General features: G+C 39.6%; 2 protein-coding genes across 7 annotated transcripts in view; one reads left to right on the top strand and one right to left on the bottom strand.

Annotated features, from left to right (window-relative positions):
• The window catches only part of LOC135477164 (ralBP1-associated Eps domain-containing protein 1-like), a 36,142-nt gene extending 28,853 nt beyond the window's left edge, over positions 1-7,289 (top strand). For all 4 annotated transcript variants that reach the window (XM_064757336.1, XM_064757343.1, XM_064757329.1 and 1 more), the window contains 3 exons: positions 2,170-2,216; positions 3,502-3,614; positions 4,476-7,289. In XM_064757336.1, the coding sequence (XP_064613406.1) occupies positions 2,170-2,216; positions 3,502-3,614; positions 4,476-4,647 (332 nt within the window). In that variant the 3' untranslated portion in view covers positions 4,648-7,289. The remainder of the gene's footprint in view (positions 1-2,169; positions 2,217-3,501; positions 3,615-4,475) is intronic.
• A 3,039-nt stretch (positions 7,290-10,328) lies between these two features.
• LOC135482309 (ADP-ribosylation factor-like protein 13B) lies at positions 10,329-22,462 on the bottom strand. Of its 3 annotated transcripts, none has more exons than XM_064762225.1 (10): positions 22,384-22,462; positions 20,298-20,406; positions 19,269-19,339; positions 17,404-17,650; positions 15,858-15,963; positions 14,961-15,163; positions 14,014-14,134; positions 13,295-13,703; positions 11,628-11,831; positions 10,329-10,631 (listed from the first exon to the last, which is right to left on the bottom strand). In XM_064762225.1, exons 2-10 carry the CDS (start codon positions 20,348-20,350, stop codon positions 10,531-10,533), a joined length of 1,515 nt encoding a protein of 504 aa, XP_064618295.1. In that variant the 5' UTR covers positions 20,351-20,406; positions 22,384-22,462; the 3' UTR covers positions 10,329-10,530. The 3 variants fall into 3 exon arrangements, with proteins under 3 accessions (XP_064618295.1, XP_064618297.1, XP_064618296.1); XM_064762227.1 differs by having other exon boundaries at positions 11,652-11,831; XM_064762226.1 differs by having other exon boundaries at positions 22,409-22,451.
• Between the last annotated feature and the right edge of the window lie 16 nt (positions 22,463-22,478).

Below are 22,478 nucleotides of genomic sequence, written 5' to 3'. Positions count from 1 at the left end.
CCCTGAGTTATGTGGTTAGGTATCCTGTTGGGATGTTTTATCCCGACTCTTGTGGTCAGGTATCCTGCTGGGATGTTTTACCCAGGGTTATGTGGTCAGGTATCCTGTTGAGATGTTTTACCCTGAGTTATGTGGTCAGGTATCCTGTTGGAATGTTTTACCCTGAGTTATGTGGTCAGGTATCCTGTTGGAATGTTTTACCATGAGTTATGTGGTCAGGTATCCTGTTGGAATGTTTTACCCTGAGTTATGTGGTCAGGTATCCTGTTGGAATGTTTTACCATGAGTTATGTGGTCAGGTATCCTGTTGGAATGTTTTACCCTGAGTTATGTGGTCAGGTGTCCTGTTGGAATGTTTTACCCCGAGTTATGTGGTCAGGTATCCTGTTGGAATGTTTTACCCTGAGTTATGTGGTCAGGTATCCTGTTGGAATGTTTTACCCTGAGTTATGTTGTTAGGTATCCTGTTGGAATGTTTTACCCTGAGTTATGTGGTTAGGTATCCTGTTGGAATGTTTTACCCTGAGTTATGTGGTCAGGTATCCTGTTGGAATGTTTTACCCCGAGTTATGTGGTCAGGTATCCTGTTGGAATGTTTTACCCTGAGTTATGTGGTCAGGTATCCTGTTGGAATGTTTTACCCTGAGTTATGTGGTCAGGTATCCTGTTGGAATGTTTTACCCTGAGTTATGTGGTCAGGTATCCTGTTGGAATGTTTTACCCTGAGTTATGTGGTCAGGTATCCTGTTGGGATGTTTTACCCTGAGTTATGTGGTCAGGTATCCTGTTGGGATGTTTTACCCCGAGTTATATGGTCAGGTATCCTGTTGGAATGTTTTACCCTGAGTTATGTGGTCAGGTATCCTGTTGGAATGTTTTACCCTGAGTTATGTTGTTAGGTATCCTGTTGGAATGTTTTACCCTGAGTTATGTGGTCAGGTATCCTGTTGGAATGTTTTACCCTGAGTTATGTGGTCAGGTATCCTGTTGGAATGTTTTACCATGAGTTATGTGGTCAGGTATCCTGTTGGAATGTTTTACCCTGAGTTATCTGGTCAGGTATCCTGTTGGAATGTTTTACCCTGAGTTATGTGGTCAGGTATCCTGTTGGAATGTTTTACCCTGAGTTATGTGGTCAGGTATCCTGTTGGAATGTTTTACCCTGAGTTATGTGGTTAGGTATCCTGTTGGAATGTTTTACCATGAGTTATGTGGTCAGGTATCCTGTTGGAATGTTTTACCATGAGTTATGTGGTTAGGTATCCTGTTGGAATGTTTTACCCTGAGTTATGTGGTCAGGTATCCTGTTGGAATGTTTTACCCGGAGCTATGTGGTTAGGTATCCTGTTGGGATGTTTATCCAGACTCATGTGGTCAGGTATCCTGTTGGGATGTTTTACCCCGAGTTATGTGGTCAGGTATCCTGTTGGAATGTTTTACCCTGAGTTATGTGGTCAGGTATCCTGTTGGAATGTTTTACCATGAGTTATGTGGTCAGGTATCCTGTTGGAATGTTTTACCCTGAGTTATGTGGTCAGGTATCCTGTTGGAATGTTTTACCCTGAGTTATGTGGTCAGGTATCCTGTTGGAATGTTTTACCCCGAGTTATGTGGTCAGGTATCCTGTTGGAATGTTTTACCCTGAGTTATGTGGTTAGGTATCCTGTTGGAATGTTTTACCCTGAGTTATGTGGTCAGGTATCCTGTTGGAATGTTTTACCCTGAGTTATGTGGTCAGGTATCCTGTTGGAATGTTTTACCCTGAGTTATGTGGTCAGGTATCCTGTTGGAATGTTTTACCCTGAGTTATGTTGTTAGGTATCCTGTTGGAATGTTTTACCCTGAGTTATGTGGTCAGGTATTCTGTTGGAATGTTTTATCCTGAGGTTTGTTCAATTTTCTCCACTCACTTACCTGACAACTATCATGTAAACGAGATAAATGAGTGTGAGGCAAGTGCACCATAATATTTATCTTGGACTAGGTTCTTCAGAAACCATGATGTATTTTTCAATTTAGAATATTTTGAATGGAAAGTATACCAGTGTACACTAGTGTGAAGTCAGTTGATTTATGCACGATACATGTGATATTGTATTGTATCTTGTGAGGTTGCCTATGGATACATGTACTTCATGTTACACCTTCCATATTTCACTTCTATTTCAGATGGTCCACAGCTTGGAGCTGGGTTGGGAGATGGCACGCATTCTAAAGTGAGTTGTTACAGATCAAAATTGAGTTTCATTGTTTGTTTTTTGGGGGGGGGGGGGCAGTGGTTGGGGGGTGTCATGGAAATTATGGTCGTCTTGTAGTGGATTCTGACAGTTTTCCAGACTTTTTTTTTTTCAAACGTGTTCCTTATTGTGAATTGAAACTTTGTACATGACTTGCTATGTACAAAGGTTGTTATCTTCCATTTTTGTCCATTTCTAATAAAATTAGGATGATTTTTGCTCCCTTGTGCATTATAGGTATTATTCTGTCGGCTCAAACCAGTAAGGAACATGTATCACAGATTCAGTACATCCAGTGTGCATTTTGTTTAATGTCACAGAAATTTTTCATTTACGTGATGGCGGGCATTTTTATGGTTGTTGACCTTTTGCCAGTTACTTTCGAACTTTCTCATGTGTGATGTTAGCCATGCACACAGATAAGCAAGAGTATGGCTGATTGCTTGTCACCAAGGCTCTCATGAATCATGAACAATGACAAATTCCTTGACTGGGCTTGAACTTGCAGCTTGTAATGTAGCGAAGACAAATGACTCGCAAATCCACTCTCACAAAGCGCTTGTCAGCTTGACGTACATTTACCTTATGACTGACTGGAATGTAAAGAATGTCAGCATGGGGCTTCTATGGGGCACCTCTGCAGGGATGGTCCAAGCACAAATTCCAGAGAAAACAATTGCCATATAAAGAACATCTTGATGTATTGCTAGCTAGGTTATTGCTTGCATGGATTTAGGCCAAACGTAACATGAAGGTGGATACAGAAATAAGGATTCTGGAATTTTTGACCTCACGTGATACTGACACCGCGTGGACCAGTCTTTCCTTCCTCTAGACTCTCAATGCCAGGTGCCAAGCAAAGCAGCAACAAGTACGACTTTTAAAAGTCTTTAATGTGACCGAACCTGGGTTTGATCCCTAGTCTCCCAATTTTGAGGTGGATGCTCTAGCCATTAGGCCGAAGCAGTCATGCAGCAGTCAATGCTTTGATGATCATGATTTTTACTTGTCTTTGTTTTCCCTTTCTTCTTCATATCACATACTCTGTGTCATACATGCTTAAGACATTGAAATGCTGAAAGAGGGGTTTCAGAACTTTCTAGTCCCTGTTGTGTTCTTACACAAACATACTACATGTATTTTGACTTGTTTTTCCATTTCTTTTGGCTGTGCAGAAATATGAAACCACATGTGATGATTTGGGGACAGAGAGTGTGACCCCCAGAGGCTTGTATTGTGATGCTGACATCATGTTTGATTACAGGTAAAGACTGTGCTAGAAGAGGACCCTGACTTATTACAGGATGACATCTCACAAGAGAGGGAAGAGATTTCCGGGCCTAGGGACAAGCCACGACAGTCCTCTATAGCCCTCAGGTATTGTACTGCCCAGTACACAGACATGCCATACATACATATATTCTGTTAAACAGTGTCTCAGATCCTAGCTGCAGCACCCTTACGAGCAATTCGCTTCATCATTATGATTATTATTATTATTTTTTTTAAGCAATTTTCTTTATCATCACCATCATCATCATCATCATCATCATCATTAGCAATTTTCTTTATCATCATCATCATGATTATTATTATTTCTTTTTTTTCATGAGAAATTTAAATTGTGTGATGCCAAACATGAGTGCTTTCTGAGGACAAAGGCAGATACAATGTATGAGAAGATTGAGGGACTATGATTTATGTTCATAGACCACTTTGTGGGATGTTGTTTTCTGAAATTGAGGTTATCATAGTAGCACATTATCTTAGTGCTTGGTCATTTTTTAGAGATGCCATATTTTGTCTAGATTGTTATCATTATCAGTGATAGGTAAAATAAACTTCTTCAATCTTCATTTGAACTCTTTTTGGAGAGACATTTCTTGCTAAATAAAAGAAAGTGTCAAGCCATAAAGCCATATTTGAAAAAAACATAAGAATATTCTTTTTTTGGTGTTAAAGTGGTATAAATTTAATTTAATAAACATATTACAGTAAATCAGTTGTAATTTCCTGGAATTTTGGACCAACTCTGCTGTTCTAAAGTTGGTGAAGAACTACTTACGGCAAATCGCATAACTCCAGATGAATTTTCACCAATAAATCACGTCACCCTTCTACATGTCATAGATCAGAGAAAATAGTGTCCATGAAAAAAATTCCAAGAATTTATAGTTGGTTATATGTAGTGTCAAATTGAGCTGTATACTGTAATGTGGAGAGTGTACTTCTTGGCAGGCAAGGCAGTCGTGACAAGAGAGATATTCAGCTCGCTCTGAGGACTCACCGTGAACGTAACTCGATGCTGTGTCGTGTGAACAGCGAGCTGAATCAGGAGCTACAGGAGGTGATGGAGCAGAGGATCGCCTTGGAGATCCAGCTGGAGCACCTCAGGCCCTTCTCCAGCTAGTCCACACTCACATACACGCGTGCACGCAGTGCTCTCATGCTCACCATGCTGGTTGCCTGTCCGCCATGGGATGAGCATTCAGTTTTTGGAGTCAGACACCTAATTCCACTGACTACATGCCTCTTCTGTTGACCTGTCCCCTTTCAGTCGTCCACATCCCAAGTATGCCCCTCCATCTACGCAAATTAATTCTGCTGTGTCGGCTTGGCCTTCGATTGACCAGTCCTCCTGTGTTGACTAGTCCTCATACATACATGTACATTGACTCGTACATTGACTAGTATATTGACTAGTACATTGACTAGGATATTCAATGATGGACCAGTCCTGCTGGGTTTATCAGCCATATGTGTGCATGTGTCCCTGGATAGTAGGCTATCCACCCATTTGCCTGGCCTGTATCCTAGATAGGCTGTATGAGGGGACAGAGTGTGTTTCACAAGGGCAAAGATCTTGGCCATTTGAGGACAGGGTTAGTGGTGGTGTGTGCAGGATCTCAGAGGTCATGGTGATTTCAGTTGTGAACATAACAGTGGACTGTGGATAATTAGGGAGGACAAAATTGGGACATCAGTAAGAGGGTAGATTGAAACAGTTGACTGTGTAAGATAAGCAAGGATGTATCTATCTTCACTGTCAGGACAGCTGGTAAGAGTGGACTGTAGAGGATTGGTAACAACTTGGAACTGTCATCATTGCAAGATCCAGTAGCAAAAGTGTGCTGTGCCTCATGGATGAGGACAAGGTTTTAACATGACTGAAAGTCCAGGGTTCATCTTCAGTACTCAGTGTTAACTCATATTTAATGCTGATGCAACAGTTTTGGTGAGTGATTCTGCAAAGTTCATAGATCCCTAAGCCCGGATTTGATTTCAGAACCTTGAACACTTGTGTACTCATTTCCACTGAAGCACTATAGGAAACTGTGTCATATATATATTTTTTTTTTTTTTAATAATTTGTGCCTGTGCATATGGACCATTACACTAGCAAAGGACAAGCAGAAAACTGAAATAATTCCTACGGGAGTGAGGGCTCAAAACATATTACATGTACATATACAAACAAGAATGTATTAAGAGAAATGTAAGTCCTTGTGAACTGCTGATATAATGTTAAGGTACAATTTTCTGCTGTAATACTATTTGGCTGGTCTTTTGTGAAAGGTGTTCTGACACAAGGATGAAGTGTTGCAATGTGGACATTGGACTGTACCTCTGGTCTGGACTGATGAATGCTAATGAACTCATGTTTTCCCTGATAGTCCTGAAGTAGTTTATATCTGTATGTTTCTGACTGTAGGTCTGTCAGGCTGCCAGATTAGGACTAAATAGTCATGTAAAGTCACACTTGTCATATTGCCCTCCCTGTGGTGACGGAATCAGTTTTAACTGTATAGAGTGCTAACCATAGCCTGTCTTAACACATAAACCATGTATGTATGACTGTAAATACTGTCAGAGGAATAGCAACATTTTTTCAGTGCTAATAAAATAATGTAAATTCCATAACCATATATCAGCTGTGTGCGCGCTTGTCAGGTGTTGGCCTCTGCCATACTCAAGGGGAATAATCCATGTGAACAAGTATTAATGCTGTTGTCAGCCTGTGATTGTTTATATATATATATATATAAATATATATGTATATGTGTATATCTACATAAATATTGTAAATTGTCTGATTTGGTGGACAAATGAATCTGTCAGAAATGTCTAATGATGTCCTACCATTGAGTTTGACCAGTGAGGTGCTGACAACTGTGGCATTTAAACACAGATCTGGGTGTTAGGGCTGGGAGCTCATCATTAGAGCACTGTACCATCAGCCTTGGGAGGCAAATAAATAGCTGGATATAGTCGTAAGTACGCAGCTGGGCCTTTTGTCATGTTTTACAATGGGCCTTCGGATACCGTTAAAAATTCAATGCTACTGAAGAAAAAAAAAAAGTTGTAGCTGAAGATACTGTAACATACATAGCTGACAAAAGTCATTGTGTGTCTGTTGAAATATGAATGCTTGTGTGGTGGCATGACAGACCCTCTGTCCCCCTTCCCCCTCTGTAACACAAATCTATCAGGATAGAACCCTGGTCTTCCACTTCACAATTCTAACGTATCCTCCTATTGGTTGGTCAACGGCTGTTTTCTTGTCCATAACTGTGCTGTCCAGCTGTACACCATTTCTTACATGATCAGTCACATTTCATATAGATCTGCTGGTAACCTAACCTCTTGTATGCATTCAGCTTCAAACTTGTAAATAAAACATTGCCTGGGTGTATTAATATCTGAGCTTCACAAACAATATATCAGTGTAGACCGTGTGTCAGTTACCTGTAGCTTTCCCTGCCATTTTGATGCTCGGAGTGAAGTGAATCTGTAGACTCGATGGTGGGCATATTTAACATAGAACTCTTAATGATTGTATTGTACACTTCACTCCTTATAATGCTGTGTGTTTAAGTTGCCTGCTCTGCTGCAGTTGTTCATGATCCAGGAAGGAAGGGTGTGCCAAGGATGGGAATATGTCTGCAGGTAACTGGCATACGGCCTACTTAGAAACAACAGATCACATATGTAAAACCTGTTGGAATGTTCTGAGAGTATTTCGTTGCCATAAAGGTCAATAAATGTGATGTTATGGTGTTTTTTTTTTTTCTGGAAAAAAAATTTGTCTTCTTGTTTTTTTTATTCAAATACATGTATGTTTAAGAGATACAGCTGTATACTAATTTCACCATCTGTGTGAATGTTGATTGGATCCTTTTCATGCTACGCATCAGTTTCTTACCTGACCATACCCACCCAGATGGATAGTAGATCATTATATAATGAAATTATACGCTTATGTTGCATTAGTTTGCTAAGGTAAGGACTTTAACCAAGTTATAAAGATGCTTGTCTTTCAATAAACACTAGGACATACCCACGACCGTGCCCCCGACCATCCTTATTAGCAGTCATGGTCTACCTCTGGTACCTTTTTAGCAGTCATGGTCTACCTCTGGTACCTTATTAGCAATCATGGTGTACCTCTGATACCTTGTTAGCAATCATGGCCTACCTCTGGTACCTTATTTGCAATCATGGTCTACCTCTGGTACCTTATTAGCAATCATGGTCTACCTCTGGTACCTTGTTAGCAGTCATGGTCTACCTCTGGTACCATATAAGAAATCATGGTCTACCTCTGGCACCTTGTTAGCAGTCATGGTCTACCTCTGGTACCCTGGTAGCAATCATGGTCTACCTCTGGTACCCTGGTAGCAGTCATGGTCTACCTCTGGTACCTTATTAGCAATCATGGTCTATCTCTGGTACCATATAAGCAATCATGGCCTACCTCTGGTACCTTATTAGCAATCATGGTCTACCTCTGGTACCATATAAGAAATCATGGTCTACCTCTGGTACCATATAAACAATCATGGTCTACCTCTGGTACATTGTTAGCAATCATGGTCTACCTCTGGTACCTTATAAGCAATCATGGTCTACCTCTGGTACCTTATTAGCAATCATGGTCTACCTCTGGTACCTTATTAGCAATCATGGCCTACCTCTGGTACCATATAAGCAATCATGGCCTACCTCTGGTACCTTGTTAGCAGTCATGGTCTACCTCTGGCACCATATAAGTAATCATGGTCTACCTCTGGTACCTTGTTAGCAATCATGGCCTACCTCTGGTACCTTGTTAGCAGTCATGGTCTACCTCTGGTACCTTATTAGCAATCATGGTCTACCTCTGGTACCATATAAGCAATCATGGCCTACCTCTGGTACCTTGTTAGCAGTCATGGTCTACCTCTGGTGCCATATAAGTAATCATGGTCTACCTCTGGTACCTTGTTAGCAATCATGGTCTACCTCTGGTACCATATAAGAAATCATGGTCTACCTCTGGTACCTTATTAGCAATCATGGCCTACCTCTGATACCTTGTTAGCAATCATGGTCTACCTCTGGTACCTTGTTAGCCATCATGATCTACCAAAGGTTCAATGTCCAATCTGAGAGATAAACTTCTTTGCACAAAGTGTGCTGTGCAATGGCTGTGTCCGACAATAAACACACCTTTAATAGTCAAAATAAAACAATTTACACATACTGATGTACAAAAATAATGTCTTTATTACACAATAAAGTTTGTAGGCCAGAAATTAACCCTGTAACATGAGTCTCTTGGCAACCGAGTCATGGTATAGGTGAACACTGCTGAACAGACTGTTGAACGTTTTTATATTATGGACTGAAATAGAAACTTGAAAATCACATTTCATATGACCTGTATTATTGCTGATTTGCAGCTGACAGGTCATGGTGCTATTAAGACATAATATCAGTCTGTGGATCGTACAATCATGTACAAGAGAAACACATAAATGAATACACACAAACATACATAAAGGACTGTTTCTATAAAACAATTCAAAAACGCCTTAAAAAAAGTACATGTAACAACATGGCACTGAGTTACATGTAAAGAGAGAAATGTCCTTTTAATTTATGATCTACACAAACAGGAAATACATTTACAAAAATCTAATTGTAAACCAGATTTAAACTGATACAATGCTATACCTATGCCGTTTAAATCAGAGGGTTTGATGCTCTGGTGTAGCAAGTCTACAGATACTGTATAAACTACTAAGTGTAGCAGATCTACAGATACTGTATAAACTCCTTAGTGTAGCAGGTCTACAGATACTGTATGAACTACTAAGTGTAGCAGATCTACAGATACTGTATCAACTCCTTACTGTAGCAGGTCTACAGATACTGTATGAACTACTAAGTGTAGCAGATCTACAGATACTGTATCAACTCCTTAGTGTAGCAGGTCTACAGATACATGTAAAATCCTTAGTGTAGCAAGTCTACAGATACATGAATAAATCCTCAGAGTAGCAAGTCTACAGATACATGTATAAATCCTCAGTGGAGCATACCTACACATACACGTATTAACTCCTTAGAGTAGCTGATCTACAGATACATGTATAAACTCCATAGGGCAATCTCAGTTTTAATGTTAATGCTGTGTTGCTCGTATTCTCTAACATTGGACCGTTTTGTAAGGACAAAAGCATGTGTTTGTCAACCCAAGCTAAGGCTTTGAGCTATAATTAACCACGGTCCAGCTGTTCAAAAGGGTATTAGGATTTAAGCCTGGTATTAAATTTCGTCCAGATTAAAGTGCCATTTACTTTGTACTAGGATGAGCATGGTATTAAGAATTAAGCCTGGTTTAACTCTAATACACTTTTGAATCCCTGGTCTCAGAGTGCAAGTATTTCCACAGTGTACCTCAATAGCGGACAGAACAGAACTGTTCAATGGTCATTCTAAAATATCACAATACAACCTTGTTTGGATACGGACTGTACATTAAAAAGAAAAAGAATGTACGATGAAAACACAACATAAAACAGGAGGTCAGCGTTTACATACCGGTACAAAATGAAACGAACCTAATGAAACAAACAATATTACACATGAAGTGTACATATCTTATTAAAACACAAGGTAAAATCATAACAGCACAATGTACTATATTACTAAGAATAAATAGTAAAATCATTACAGTATATTATCTGAAAGGTTGGGTTCCTAGGAACCGGCACACTCTACCACCTGAGCACCAACTCTTCACATTATCTAGACTCGTATACACATTTGTTTGCATCAACAATAAAATGTCATGTGATCATAAAATTTGATAAACAATACTGCATAAAACTGAAAATATGCAAGATACTCTTTGAGTGAAAACAACATACAATTCTAATATTAAAAAATTGTGTTTTAGGCTTCACAGACAGTGTTGCTGCACGTAGTGTCAGAGTGGATGTTTGATGAGGGCTGGTCATTGATCCTTTCACGTCACTATATCATCACTGTCAAAGTTTGGTTTTCCTCGTCTAAGTTCCACAGGTGATGTTAGTTCCGGTAGGTCTTCAACTAATCCCCAATTATGAGCTGTGGTAAGAGAAAATCACAGAGTATAAGAGTAGGCCTACCTTCATGCGAACCCACGCCCTACCCCCACTTCACCTTGTGTCATCTATTGTCTAGTGGTTAAACATCACAGTCACAATTCAGACCATTCCACAAATATATCTGGTATACCTTGTGTTGGTGGAAACTGGAAAGTAAAGGTACACAATTCACTTGTTCATTATTGATGGATACAGTAAATTTATTTATTTATTTATTTGATTGGTGTTTTACGCCATGCTCAAGAATATTTCACTCATACAACGACGGCGGCCAGCGTTATGGTGGGTGGAAACCGGGCACAGCCCGCTGGGTAATCCAAGACACCATCCGCAGGTTGCTGGCAGACCTTCCCATGTACGGCCAGAGAGGAAGCCAGCATGAGCTGGTCTTGGACTCATAGCGACCGCATTGGTGAGAGGCTCCTGGGTCATTACGCTGCACTAATGCGCTCACCAACTGAGCCACAGAGGCCCCCATATCTGGTAGACCTTGCGTATTTACAAAATGACAATGTATACACCTTGTGTTGCTGAAAACAGGAATATAAAGGTACACAATTCACTTGTTCATTAATGATGGATACAGCAGAAGATACAGCCACCTACATGTAGGTTTACCCCAAATGCATATGGACAAACATTTTGTGTGAAAAGATGGTATTAGTTTACACCAGTGCTAATGAAAATCTATACTCTCCCGCCGTACGTGGGAAGGTCTGCCAGCAACCTGCAGATGGTCGCGAGTTTTCCCCGGGCTCCGCCTGGTTTTCTCCTCCCATAATGCTGGCCACCGTCGCACAAGTGAAATATTCTTGAGTATGGCATAAAACACCAATGAACTAAATAAATGAATGAAAATCTACACAGACACCACATGCACATTGTTTCAATGTTGCTTTGTCCGTTGTGTTTATGTTGGGTTATCTAGCTGTTCACATGCTTTCATCTGAAGTGCTCCTGTGCCAAGCTGACTTACGTGAATGTTGTAGCTGTGTGTCACCTTGGTGGTCCTGTGTCCTGTTGGGGCTGCCCAAATGGTTATTTGTCTCCCAGGGCAGTGCTGGACTGACTGCTGGGGATAAACTGGACTGGTTAACAACCTCTAACTGGCCATCTAGAGGAACTAGCTTATTTTTCTTTACCCGTTTTCTCCTCTTCTTCTCAACTTTCTCCACTGCAACTAAAACACGAAAAATATGTTAGAATCACTTCTTGTTTTTATCACTTACATCCCTACATGACACGCTATTTCAACCATTCACTGAAACAGTAAACTGAAACACTGCCAGATTCTTACAAGCTTTACTGATATAATCAGATGTAAACAAGGAATCTCTTGCTTTTCTTTATGTCAAGGTAATGTTTAAATGTCTGTACAGCTGGGTCATGTGACAGCTGCCTGGCTGCCCTGAACTGTTCATTGGGCTACTGCGATTTATTAGAGACAGCTGGCTTAGAACTGGACACCGTCCACAGACTGCTCCTTATACACAAGTAAACCTGATGTAATACGCCTTTCAACACCTAACACTCCAATGTATACCCTAATATCTTATGTTTTCCAGCACTTTCAAGCACCATTCAGAGTACAAACACTCATGTGGAGATTAATGAATATTAATTTATTTGCTTATTTATTGGTCCTTTCAGACCATTATGCAATATCTGCAATATTTAACACTGAAAAGCCTCCTAGATCTTTCAATGCCTTATACCAACAAGTGCTCCTGTTCAAGAACCTGAATTTTGTCGAAACATTTCCTAGAACTTCAAAGGACAAGACACCACCTGGTTAAAACATATTTCAATCAAAAGCAGGATACTCAAGCTTTCTAAACAGTATCATACTTTATTACCTTAATGAGATTTCACTGAATAACATGTAGAAGAAAATAACAACACTGTACAAATGGCTGGTGTGAGTCAAGGCAGCCATCTTGAGAATTTTATCCAATCACACACGTTGCTATCAGATTGTGTGGCCTAAGCTGTGATGTAGTCTTTACCCATTCTCTCTATGAAATGACATATGACAACACAAAACTGTAGGGATTGTTTACAACGATTTAGTTATGTGTGGCCAAAAGGCCATTTCACAAAGTGTTGTGGGGCAGGTCTGTGTCATTTTATCAGTTGATTACAAGCCATGTAATATTCAACGATGGTATCACAAATCATGTCAGACACTAGCATACTGTCGTCGTCCAAACTGCATTCATCTCCCTAAATACTTTTTTTGTCGTTCATTTTAGCACTTAATCAGCAGTCATAGGCTACTGCTTAGACTAGTATACGGAAAATATAAATTTGATGTTATGGAGATAATGGAGACGTGCTGAAGCTGTGTCAAGACGAAGTTTAACTAAGCTTTCACTAAGTTGAAATAACTCTAAAAAAATATTTCCTGTCACTTTAACATACTTTGAATGGTAGTCTTTCAGTGGACACAAACATTAATCAGGTGCTGTCTTTCACTTTAAAGGACCACTGGAAACCCAGTGTAGTTTTTTGTGTATTTTCAATGGATATATTTCACTTCAGTTCTGCAATGGAAATAACTTGAGCTCAGTGAGACTAATAACCCCATTTTCAAGCCAACCATAAAAAGGTGACATAACACTAAAAGTCTTGTCAGTGACTTACCTGGTTTGCCCAATGGTGCAAGTTGACTGCCCGCACCTCTCCAAGACATACCCAAATACCCGTTTTCCATGCCACTCACATTCTGTTGATTTGCAGAAAGTTTACTGTCACTATGATTATCTATATTTTCCTCCTGATTCTCCATCTGTCTATTTTCCTCCAGCCTGTGTATATGCTTGTCATGTTTTAATTGTTTCTGATAATGAAGAGGAGGTAGTTTGGAGTGTCGTGGAGAAGGTGAGGCTATAACAATGTCATCATCATCATCATCATCATCGTTACCATCATCTGCCTGCAGAGAGCTGGACAAGCCTGTCGTCAGCTGTCTGCTCACAGGCTCACAAGCTCTGTTATCATTTCGGTCAAGCATCGCTTTCTTCTTTTTCTTTTCCTCTTTCAACCTCGCCTCCTGTTGAAATATGTGGTTATTAAAAGGCAGGGAGTGCTCTCAAAGGCAAATAGCCTGGATATATGCACAACAACGTGTCTAATGAACATAGTATATCTGAAATACTGTTCAGTACAATGTTAAAACAATAATATAAAGCAAAAGAAATGAGTGATTGCCCTTCAAGCAAAGTTTAAGTCAAATAAAAAAAAAAAAAGTTCACCACGACATTGAGTAGGGCAAGACCACTCAAAAGAATACACTTGACTTCCAACACGCTTCAAATAAGTATATTACAGTGACCTATATTGAGATAGGATGTCAGACTTACCTTTTGCTTCAGTTCCTCATAGTCTAGTTTCTTGAAGGGATCCCCGTCAATGGTATCCTCAGCTGGATTCTCTGCTTCTGGCATGCCTAATCTCTTTCGTTCTTCCTCTTCCTCTTTCTCCCTGCAAACACACAGTGACATGTAGTCAGCATGAGTGATTAGTCAGCAAATTTAGGGACAGAAAATGTTTTACAGAAGAAACTTAGTTGGACGAACAAAAAGTGGGTTTATCTCTTTGAAGGAACATTATTAAAGAGCAATTCAACTTAAACACAATTTTATGACAGACATAAAAGGCAACAGAAAGCTGTGTTCAAAAATGCTTTGAATTATAATTTTCTTGAGGAGAAATAGCTGACATATTCCCTTCTAAACTGCGTTTTTGCAACAAATTTTCCGCAAGTATTTGACATTATTCTGAGCACCTGATAATCCACTAAAAGTAATAAAAAATGATGGTAAGGTAGTTCATCAGAAAGGGTTAATTAACTACTTCCAACATGTTCCACAGACACATAAAGGAACTTCTTTTGAAGAAAGTGATGTGTTGTCACTTAAATGTGGTCCAAAAAGGCCACCATATTTTACCACAATTTCAATGTTTTTTATGGTGCACCATAGCTTTGAGGACAGTCTTCATTGACGTGTCAAATGGCACTGGCTTTGTCTCACAGTTTATGTTCACTGTAACATTTGTTAATATATTATGTAGGCCACCATATTTCTCACTTTTTTTTTTCCAGTTTACTACTTCGCACTGAGAAGCGCTGTTCTAGACTTTCCCTGTAACAGCTATCAAAAACATTATTCCTGAAATATGCTTATAACTGTCTTCAAGACTGAACAAGTTCAAGTTCTGTATAATGGTGGATCCTCTAAACTGAAGATTTCTACAGCAATGGAACACCTGATACTTTTCTGACATTGATTAGCTTGTGAGAATGTACCTCTGTTCTCGTATTTTCTGCACACGAGCCTTCCTTTCCTCCAGATCCTTCTTCCTCTCAATGTCCTGTACACGCAGATCTTCCCGTACACGAGCATTCAGTCTCCCAAAATCCAAGTCAATCATATCACACAGCCACTGTAAGCCCTCCTTGATCCTAGAGTCTTTCTTCCTTCCAGTGCCCTTTATTGCTGAACACATTTCCTACAGACAGGAAAAAAAAAAAAAATCACTGTGCTTTTGTTCTGAACATAACCATTTTTTTTTACATAAATGTCATTTGCAGAGGTTGTGAATTCAGAACCTAAAACATCAGAAATCTTTAAACTGCAAATTTCACTTTAGGGCGCAGTACTATGCCCCATTGAGAACCTAATTACATTACAATGTAAACAATGAGGACCTATTCTATTCACCCCGCCCACATGGGAGAGCTCTAGGTAAGTCACCTTTTACAACTAGCTTGCCCAGAAGGACTGTCTTTTCACAGTGGACACCCCACGGTGAACAGGTATTTTAGTACCGACTCCATACATTTGTTGCTACAATGAAGTTTGATTTATTTAATTGGTGTTTTACGCTGTGGTCAAAAATGTGTCACTGATACGATGGCTGACAGCATTATGATGGGAGGAACTGGGGGCAGAACCCGGCGGGGGAACCCATGACCATCTGCAGATTTCTGCCAGACCTTTCCATGCATGTCCTCCAATGAAAACATTTAAGGGCATATTGATCAGTGCAGCATAACTCTGTAGTTTCCTTCCTCTAAACCATCATGTAGTGTGTATCTACCCGCAGTCTAACTGCTGGTGATGTGCATCGCTTTCCCTGAGAACAATATTAGACTATAATGAAACATTATAGAGAAAAGGTGTGGATGAGAGCGTGTACATACCACCCTACAGGGACACTTGTTGGTATTGACCACCTCCTCTAGCCTCATCTGGTCACAGATATCCATCTCATCAAGTGCTCCATCCACATCCTGCTTGTTGGCCAGTCTGAAAGCATCACATTACTCAACAAGCTAATTCTCAGAACTTTATATCCTATGCCAATTGAATTGAAATTGTGAATTTGGTAAATTATGGTAATTAATATGCACACAGAGCATCAGCGATGGAACATCCCCCTTGCGCCATTGTGCTTTACACGCATGTAAAATTTCAAGTCAATACATAAAATACTATTTAAGATACCAACCCTATCAATTTGTTTAACCGCTTTATTAAATTTGTTTATTCTAATACACAATACAAGCCAGGAATTCAGTAATTTACAGTAATTTTCAGTAATTTATGGTACTTAATATGTACACACTGAATCAACAATATCCGTCTTGTGCTATTGTGCTCTACATGTGTGCAAACCCTGAGCTCAATACTTTTGCAGACACCATCCCTAACACTTTAATATTGATTCTCATACACAATACGCTAAGTCTGGAATTCAGTCATTTACGGTACTTAATATGCACACATTTAATCAACGCTGGAATATTCCCCTCGTGCTGTTGTGTTCTACATGTGTGCATACCCTGATCTCAATACCTGCAGTCCTTTTTAAGATACCACCTCTTTACACAATCTGAGTTAAAGAGACTGTTAAATATGCAAACCTTATGCACAGATATTGTGCGAGCGCTTGTCTTTCGTTTCCCTTCAGCCAATTGTGGCTAAATTAGTCAAAAAATTCTTAGCAATTTTGACAATGATCTAAATTAACAACTTGCAGCTCAGAAAAACACCACCAGCCATGTCCAAGCACCCACTGGGTTCTATCATATGTGACATGTCTGCAACTGTAGACTTCCCTGACAACAAATATGACACTCTCCTCTCCAGCATGAGAATAGACCTTTTTCATATTCCCAATTTCATTTTACAACACTCTGTGGCACTGTGACCTCAGCTACAATACAATGAGTATAGTATATTTCATTTTTTATTTTATCCCATCTACTGGAAAAGAACGTGAAACAGAATGGTGTCAGAAACTCAATGGGGTACATGTAAAACTCATTCCCACCTGTATCAAATCACAACTAGCGGTGCACACGAGCTCATAAAAAAAAACCTAGGTAGTATACAGGTACTGCAAAGTCATAGAAGGTATGTTCTACAGTAAGTTGGACCCTGTTGTGTAAGTTGGACCCTGTTGTGTAAGTTGGACCCTGTTGTGTAGCTCCTCGTCGAGTCTCCCACTGACACCATTGCTCAGTCCAAAGGGAAGCCCTTTCCTACACTATAATCTTTGTACAGACATTTCAATTGTAGGCTTGCACAACAATGGCATACATTAATGACACCTGATGTCAGGTCTGCACAACATCAGGTCTTACTCTCTGAAAATTGCTGAACCAAACATGATATTAATGTTTATCTTCACTGAAACTAAAATATCTCATCTTTACATGTACAATTTGGCTTCAAAACACTTACACAAGTACTGGTTTCTGGGTGACTTTTGGGTCTTCCAGCAGCTCTTTGAATACAGCCGTGGACTCTTCTATACGGCTGCTGTCACTGGCATCCACTAGATACACCACCCCATAAACTTCAGCCAGGTATTTCTTCCAAATTGCTCGAATTTTCTTCCCACCTCCGAGGTCAAATAACGTGAGGTCATATCTACCAAATTTTAAGTCGCTTTTTTGAAAGCCTATGGTTGGAGCTGTGTGAAGGGTTTCTGCAAGAAATTAGGCCAAAATAAGTAAGAACATTTCTGGTTTGTAAATGTTGATTTATATTTATACATCACTGTAGCGATCCTGTAAGATGTGTGCTAAATGTGCCATATAAAACATTAGAACCAGAACAATAAACTACGTACTCTTGTGAATTCCTTCCACATGGTAGGACCAAGGACCAATTCGTAGTTGATCGAGTTAACACTATATTACCAAGGATTGAATATGTAGAAGCATAAATACATTTAGAATATTAGCAATCAAAGTTATAATTGTGAACATACAAGTCCACCAAATGGGCTAAATATTTGTAACATACATGTAGAACTTTTCCCTTCACCTGAAATGTCACACCTGCACACTAATTAAAGCCTTAACCACCTGTTTACTGCTCTCACCCAGTGAAAAGTTTAATTTTGTTTTGCAAACTTGAAAATTCCTGCAAAAAAAAAAAACTCAACCAGGTCCAAACAAGCAAATCTGCAATGGTGTGAAAGCAGCAGGTAGATTAAAGGCAAAGAAAACACTAACATGAAGTATACGTCAGATGAAAGACCATTAAACACTGTTCATAAAAATAGTTCCATTCATATTTTAACAATTTTTTTTTCCAATCTAATAAAATGCAATTAAAAGCTTGAATTCTACGGTGGTTTTTTTCTGATAATACTTGGACCAGTGACGTCACATCAGGTTTTTGCCACTTAACAGACACAGACTGCTACATTTCATGAATAAAGATGAATATTCACACAAATGGACCATAAAAGTAGCTATTTCAAGCAAAAAATATGGATTTTACATCACTTATACCCTCTGGTTCACTAGAGACACCCGTAGAAATTGATGTTTTAAAACCATTTCACTCGGCTGGAAAAATTCTAAAAAGATACATCCAACTATTTTAAGGAACAGTGTTTAATGGTCTTTCATCTGACATATACTTCATTTTAGTGTTTTCTTTGCCTTTAACATTGGTGAAGCCTCTGTCGCAGGGAAGTTTGTCAAGTAGTTGTATTTGAGAAAACTGTACAAGGTGGTTTTCTTCAGTCTCTAACCAGTTTCATCTATCTACATGTATGTGTATTTCTGATCATGATCAGATGAAAATTATTCTCCAGTCAACATTAGAACAACAAAAAATCAATGTATCAATACAGGTATATCTGTCCCAATCTGTGTTCCATTTCATCATTACATGTAACTTGATGTACATGTATAATGCATTTTTATAAGTACTACACCCCCGTCACCGCCGGGATCACTGTGTGTCATAATTTCTGAAAGGTTTCAAATCTTTTAGATCAGAGATCTGCTGATATCACCATGTCACTCTTAAAAACTTCTTTATTTCTGAAAACAAAACCATGTTGGAAAAAATAGGGTTGGTCAACTTGGAAATCTGGTAAATGAAAGAGATATGAATTTTAAAACAAGTTAACAGAGAGAAAATCAAAAAGAAATTTTTTCTGAAGCCCAATAAAACTGTAGAGTAGGGCCCTGTTTGGAGTGTTGGTTAGACCCAACAAACATATGTTTAATGATGGCTCCTGTGAGAGCAAGCCCACTATACATATACTTAAATATTAACATCGACCAGGTTTGTAAGGATCATACCCCCTTGTAAAATGTTGGCTGTAACAGTCTTTCCAGCATTATCCAAACCTAGAATGGCCAATGTGAGCTCCCTACAACAAATACAAAAACTCACTCATAACAAAACATGTTATCTCCAAACAAAAGCTTATCAAAGTTATACCTGCAGTAGTTTAATCACACTCTTCCTAGGGAGTACTGTATTTACCATTTCCTCTGCAAATTTCAAAACCATCCACAGGTTACTAAAGGACCTTCCCACTTACGGCCAGAGAGGAAGCCAGCATGAGCTGGACTTGAACTCGCAGCAACCACATTGGTGAGAGGCTCCTGGGTCATTATGCTGTGATAGTCCAATAACCAACTGAATCAAGGAGGCCCCCAATGATGACAATGAGTAATAGGCATGCATATTTAGGTTACAAAAAGTTTAATTGCTGATTTAACCACATCTGGAGACAGACAAAATAACTGATTAACAATTATAACAAGCAATGTGCTCAGGTGCACGTAAGTGTAGTAGTAGTTGAGTTTAGCACCTGACATGACAGAAACATACAAACTCCAGGAACACTGTATGTGTACAATGATAGAAACACACAGTGCCCAGAAAAGATGTCAGTGTGCAATGATAGATTTATACAAAGCCCTGAAACAATGTCAAAGTACAAAGATAGAAACATAGATCCAGGAACAATGTCAGTATACAATGACAGGAACATACAAATCTCTAAAACGATGTCAGTGTACAATGATAGAAACATACAGAGCTCAGAAACAATGTCTTTTTACAATGACACAAACATATGTAGCACAGAAGCGGTATCAGTGTACACTGACAGCAACATAAGGAGCCCAGAAGTGATGTCAGTTTACCAATAACAGACACAAACACAGCCCAGAAGTGATATCTACATACAATGATAGAAACATACAGAGCCCAGAAAAGATGTCAGTGTGCAATGATAGAAATATACAGAACCCAGAAACGATGTCATTGTACAATGACATACAGCGCTCAGAAGTAAGAGATGGTATCTTTCCACTCACCTCCTAGGAGTAGACTTCCTGGCTGACAAACAATTCCCCATCAGACTGAACATCAGTCCTATGTCACTTCACCAGCGGACTCCACGCTCAAAAGACAAGTAAACTAGCCCTGTAAAATAGGATCACAATTCAAACTATTTCACCCTTGTTTACAGGTACACCCTGTACGAAGTTCACACACACAACATCATTTATTTAACACAGCGTTGTTTTATAATACTGAAGAATTTTTGACTTTTGACGAATCAAATGGTGGTCAGTTTTATGGGGAGAGGAAACCAGAGTGCCGTGGGGAAATCACCAACCTCTGGCAACTTACTGAAAAACTTTCCAACATGTGACATACAGATATACACACCCTGACGATGATTATGATTTTCTTTCAAAACAGAGAGTCGTCTCTTAGTACTTCCCCCACAGGGATTTAAACAATGGCATGAAACAAACATTTATGTTTCACACACATGGGTACAGAGGCTACGACTGAAATGTAAATATGTCCAAGCCAGCATCAGTAAACCGTTTTTCCACAGCAATCCAGTCGTTTAAACTTTTGAATTGAGCAATGCAAACTGATGCCCGCCATGTTTGGAATTGAAACTTCCAAGGTGATCAGCCACTAAAAATTTTAGCCCAGCCAATGCGTCTTAAAAGTGAATGCTGGCTGGCAAGCCTGAAATCCAAACATGGCGGGCGAAAATTTTATCCCAGTCAATGTGTCTTAAAAGAGAATGTTGGCCTGGAAATTTGTATTCTAAACATGCCGGGGGTTGGGTGGAGCTGCTCGATTCAAAAGTGTAAACAGCTGGATTACTGTTGAAAGATAGTTTACCGATGCTTGCTTTGACATAGTAACATTTCGAGGTTTCAGGCAATCGGTTGATACCAAATGTACAGTAGGGTTAAAGCTGTTATTTTTAGTGAATTTTTTCATGGGCTATATGTAGATAAAAGGGAAGCTGGGCGTTATGTCAGATCACCCAGCTTAGCTGTGGGCTACTGCGATTTTGACCTTTTGTGGGGCTCCTCCTCCAGTCTCCCATTAATTTAATAAAACTATACGAAAGCAGGAGTGGTTCAAATAACATGGACACATTCTGGCTTGGATATTCCACAAGTATATAAGCCTACTTGTCACCAATAAGCCGTGACCGCATTTCAGGAATCCCGCAAGTTCCCCCTGACATTTACGAGACAGGGTGGGGGCTCTCGCGAAGTAACGCAGCTAGAAGAAGTTATTTTACAATAGCTGCTGACAGTGCCATTGGGACGACTGATCCATCTATGCAATGATGACGATGTATATTCTGTCTAGCAAGCAGCGTAAAAATCTCGCCTTTTCAGTGCCTTAGTTTGCCAGAGCCCCCGCACTGTCTCGTCCTTATCAACGTAAACTTGTGACTTCTGATGGAAATGCTGACTTAACTTATCACATGTATGTCTCACACCTTGATCAAAATACAGGCCTTTATATTATTAGGTTTCAAATTTCAGGCGGGGCCTCCGTGGCTCAGTCGGTTAGTGCGCTATCGCGTAATGACCCAGGAGTCTCTCACCATTGCGGTCACTGTGAGTTCAAGTTCAGCTCACGCTGGCTTTCTCTCCGGCCGTACATGGGAAGGTCTGCCAGCAACCTGCGGATGGTCGCAGGTTTCCCCCGGGCTGTGCCCGGTTTCCACCCACCATAATGCAGGCCGCCGTCGTACAAGTGAAATATTCTTGAGTACAGCGTAAAACACCAATCAAATAAATAAATAAATAAATCAAATGTCGGGCCAGTAAATGTCCTCAGTACAATACAACAACAACATTATAATTAGTTGCTTTAATTGGGCCTAACTATTCGAAAGGTATACTGGCGTTTGTTCTTTTAGACAATTACTTAAACAGTTTACGTTCAAAATACTTCGGCTTTAGCGAAACTAGAAAACAGAACTTAAACACTGCAGATAACCCAACATTTAACATGACAGTTCACGCTGCGGTGCAGTGAGGCACGGTTCATCTTATTTACAACGCACAGTTTTAGTCAAAATAATGAAAATAACGAGTTCAAAGATCCTACACATATAGAAAACTTATATACCTCTAATTGTTTTCTACCCTGTTACCTCTGTCACAAATGTTCCAGTAAATCCACCACCAACGTGACCTGTGAAAAATATATCTCATGCCTCCATC

This window comes from Liolophura sinensis, chromosome 1 (assembly GCF_032854445.1).
Source record: "Liolophura sinensis isolate JHLJ2023 chromosome 1, CUHK_Ljap_v2, whole genome shotgun sequence".
Taxonomy (NCBI): Eukaryota; Metazoa; Mollusca; class Polyplacophora; order Chitonida; family Chitonidae; genus Liolophura; species Liolophura sinensis.
Note: the sequence above shows the minus strand (reverse complement) of the source record. Positions and strands in the feature narration are given on the sequence as shown.

Coding starts and splice junctions, on each gene's coding strand:
- LOC135482309 (XM_064762225.1), bottom strand. CDS start 20,350: ATGTTCAGTCTGATGGGGAATTGTTTGTCAGCCAGGAAGTCTACTCCT. Junction 15,164..15,857: donor ACAAGTGTCCCTGTAGGGTG/GTATGTACACGC, acceptor TCCTGTCTGTAG/GAAATGTGTTCAGCAATAAA. Junction 13,704..14,013: donor ATGAGGAACTGAAGCAAAAG/GTAAGTCTGACA, acceptor ATATTTCAACAG/GAGGCGAGGTTGAAAGAGGA.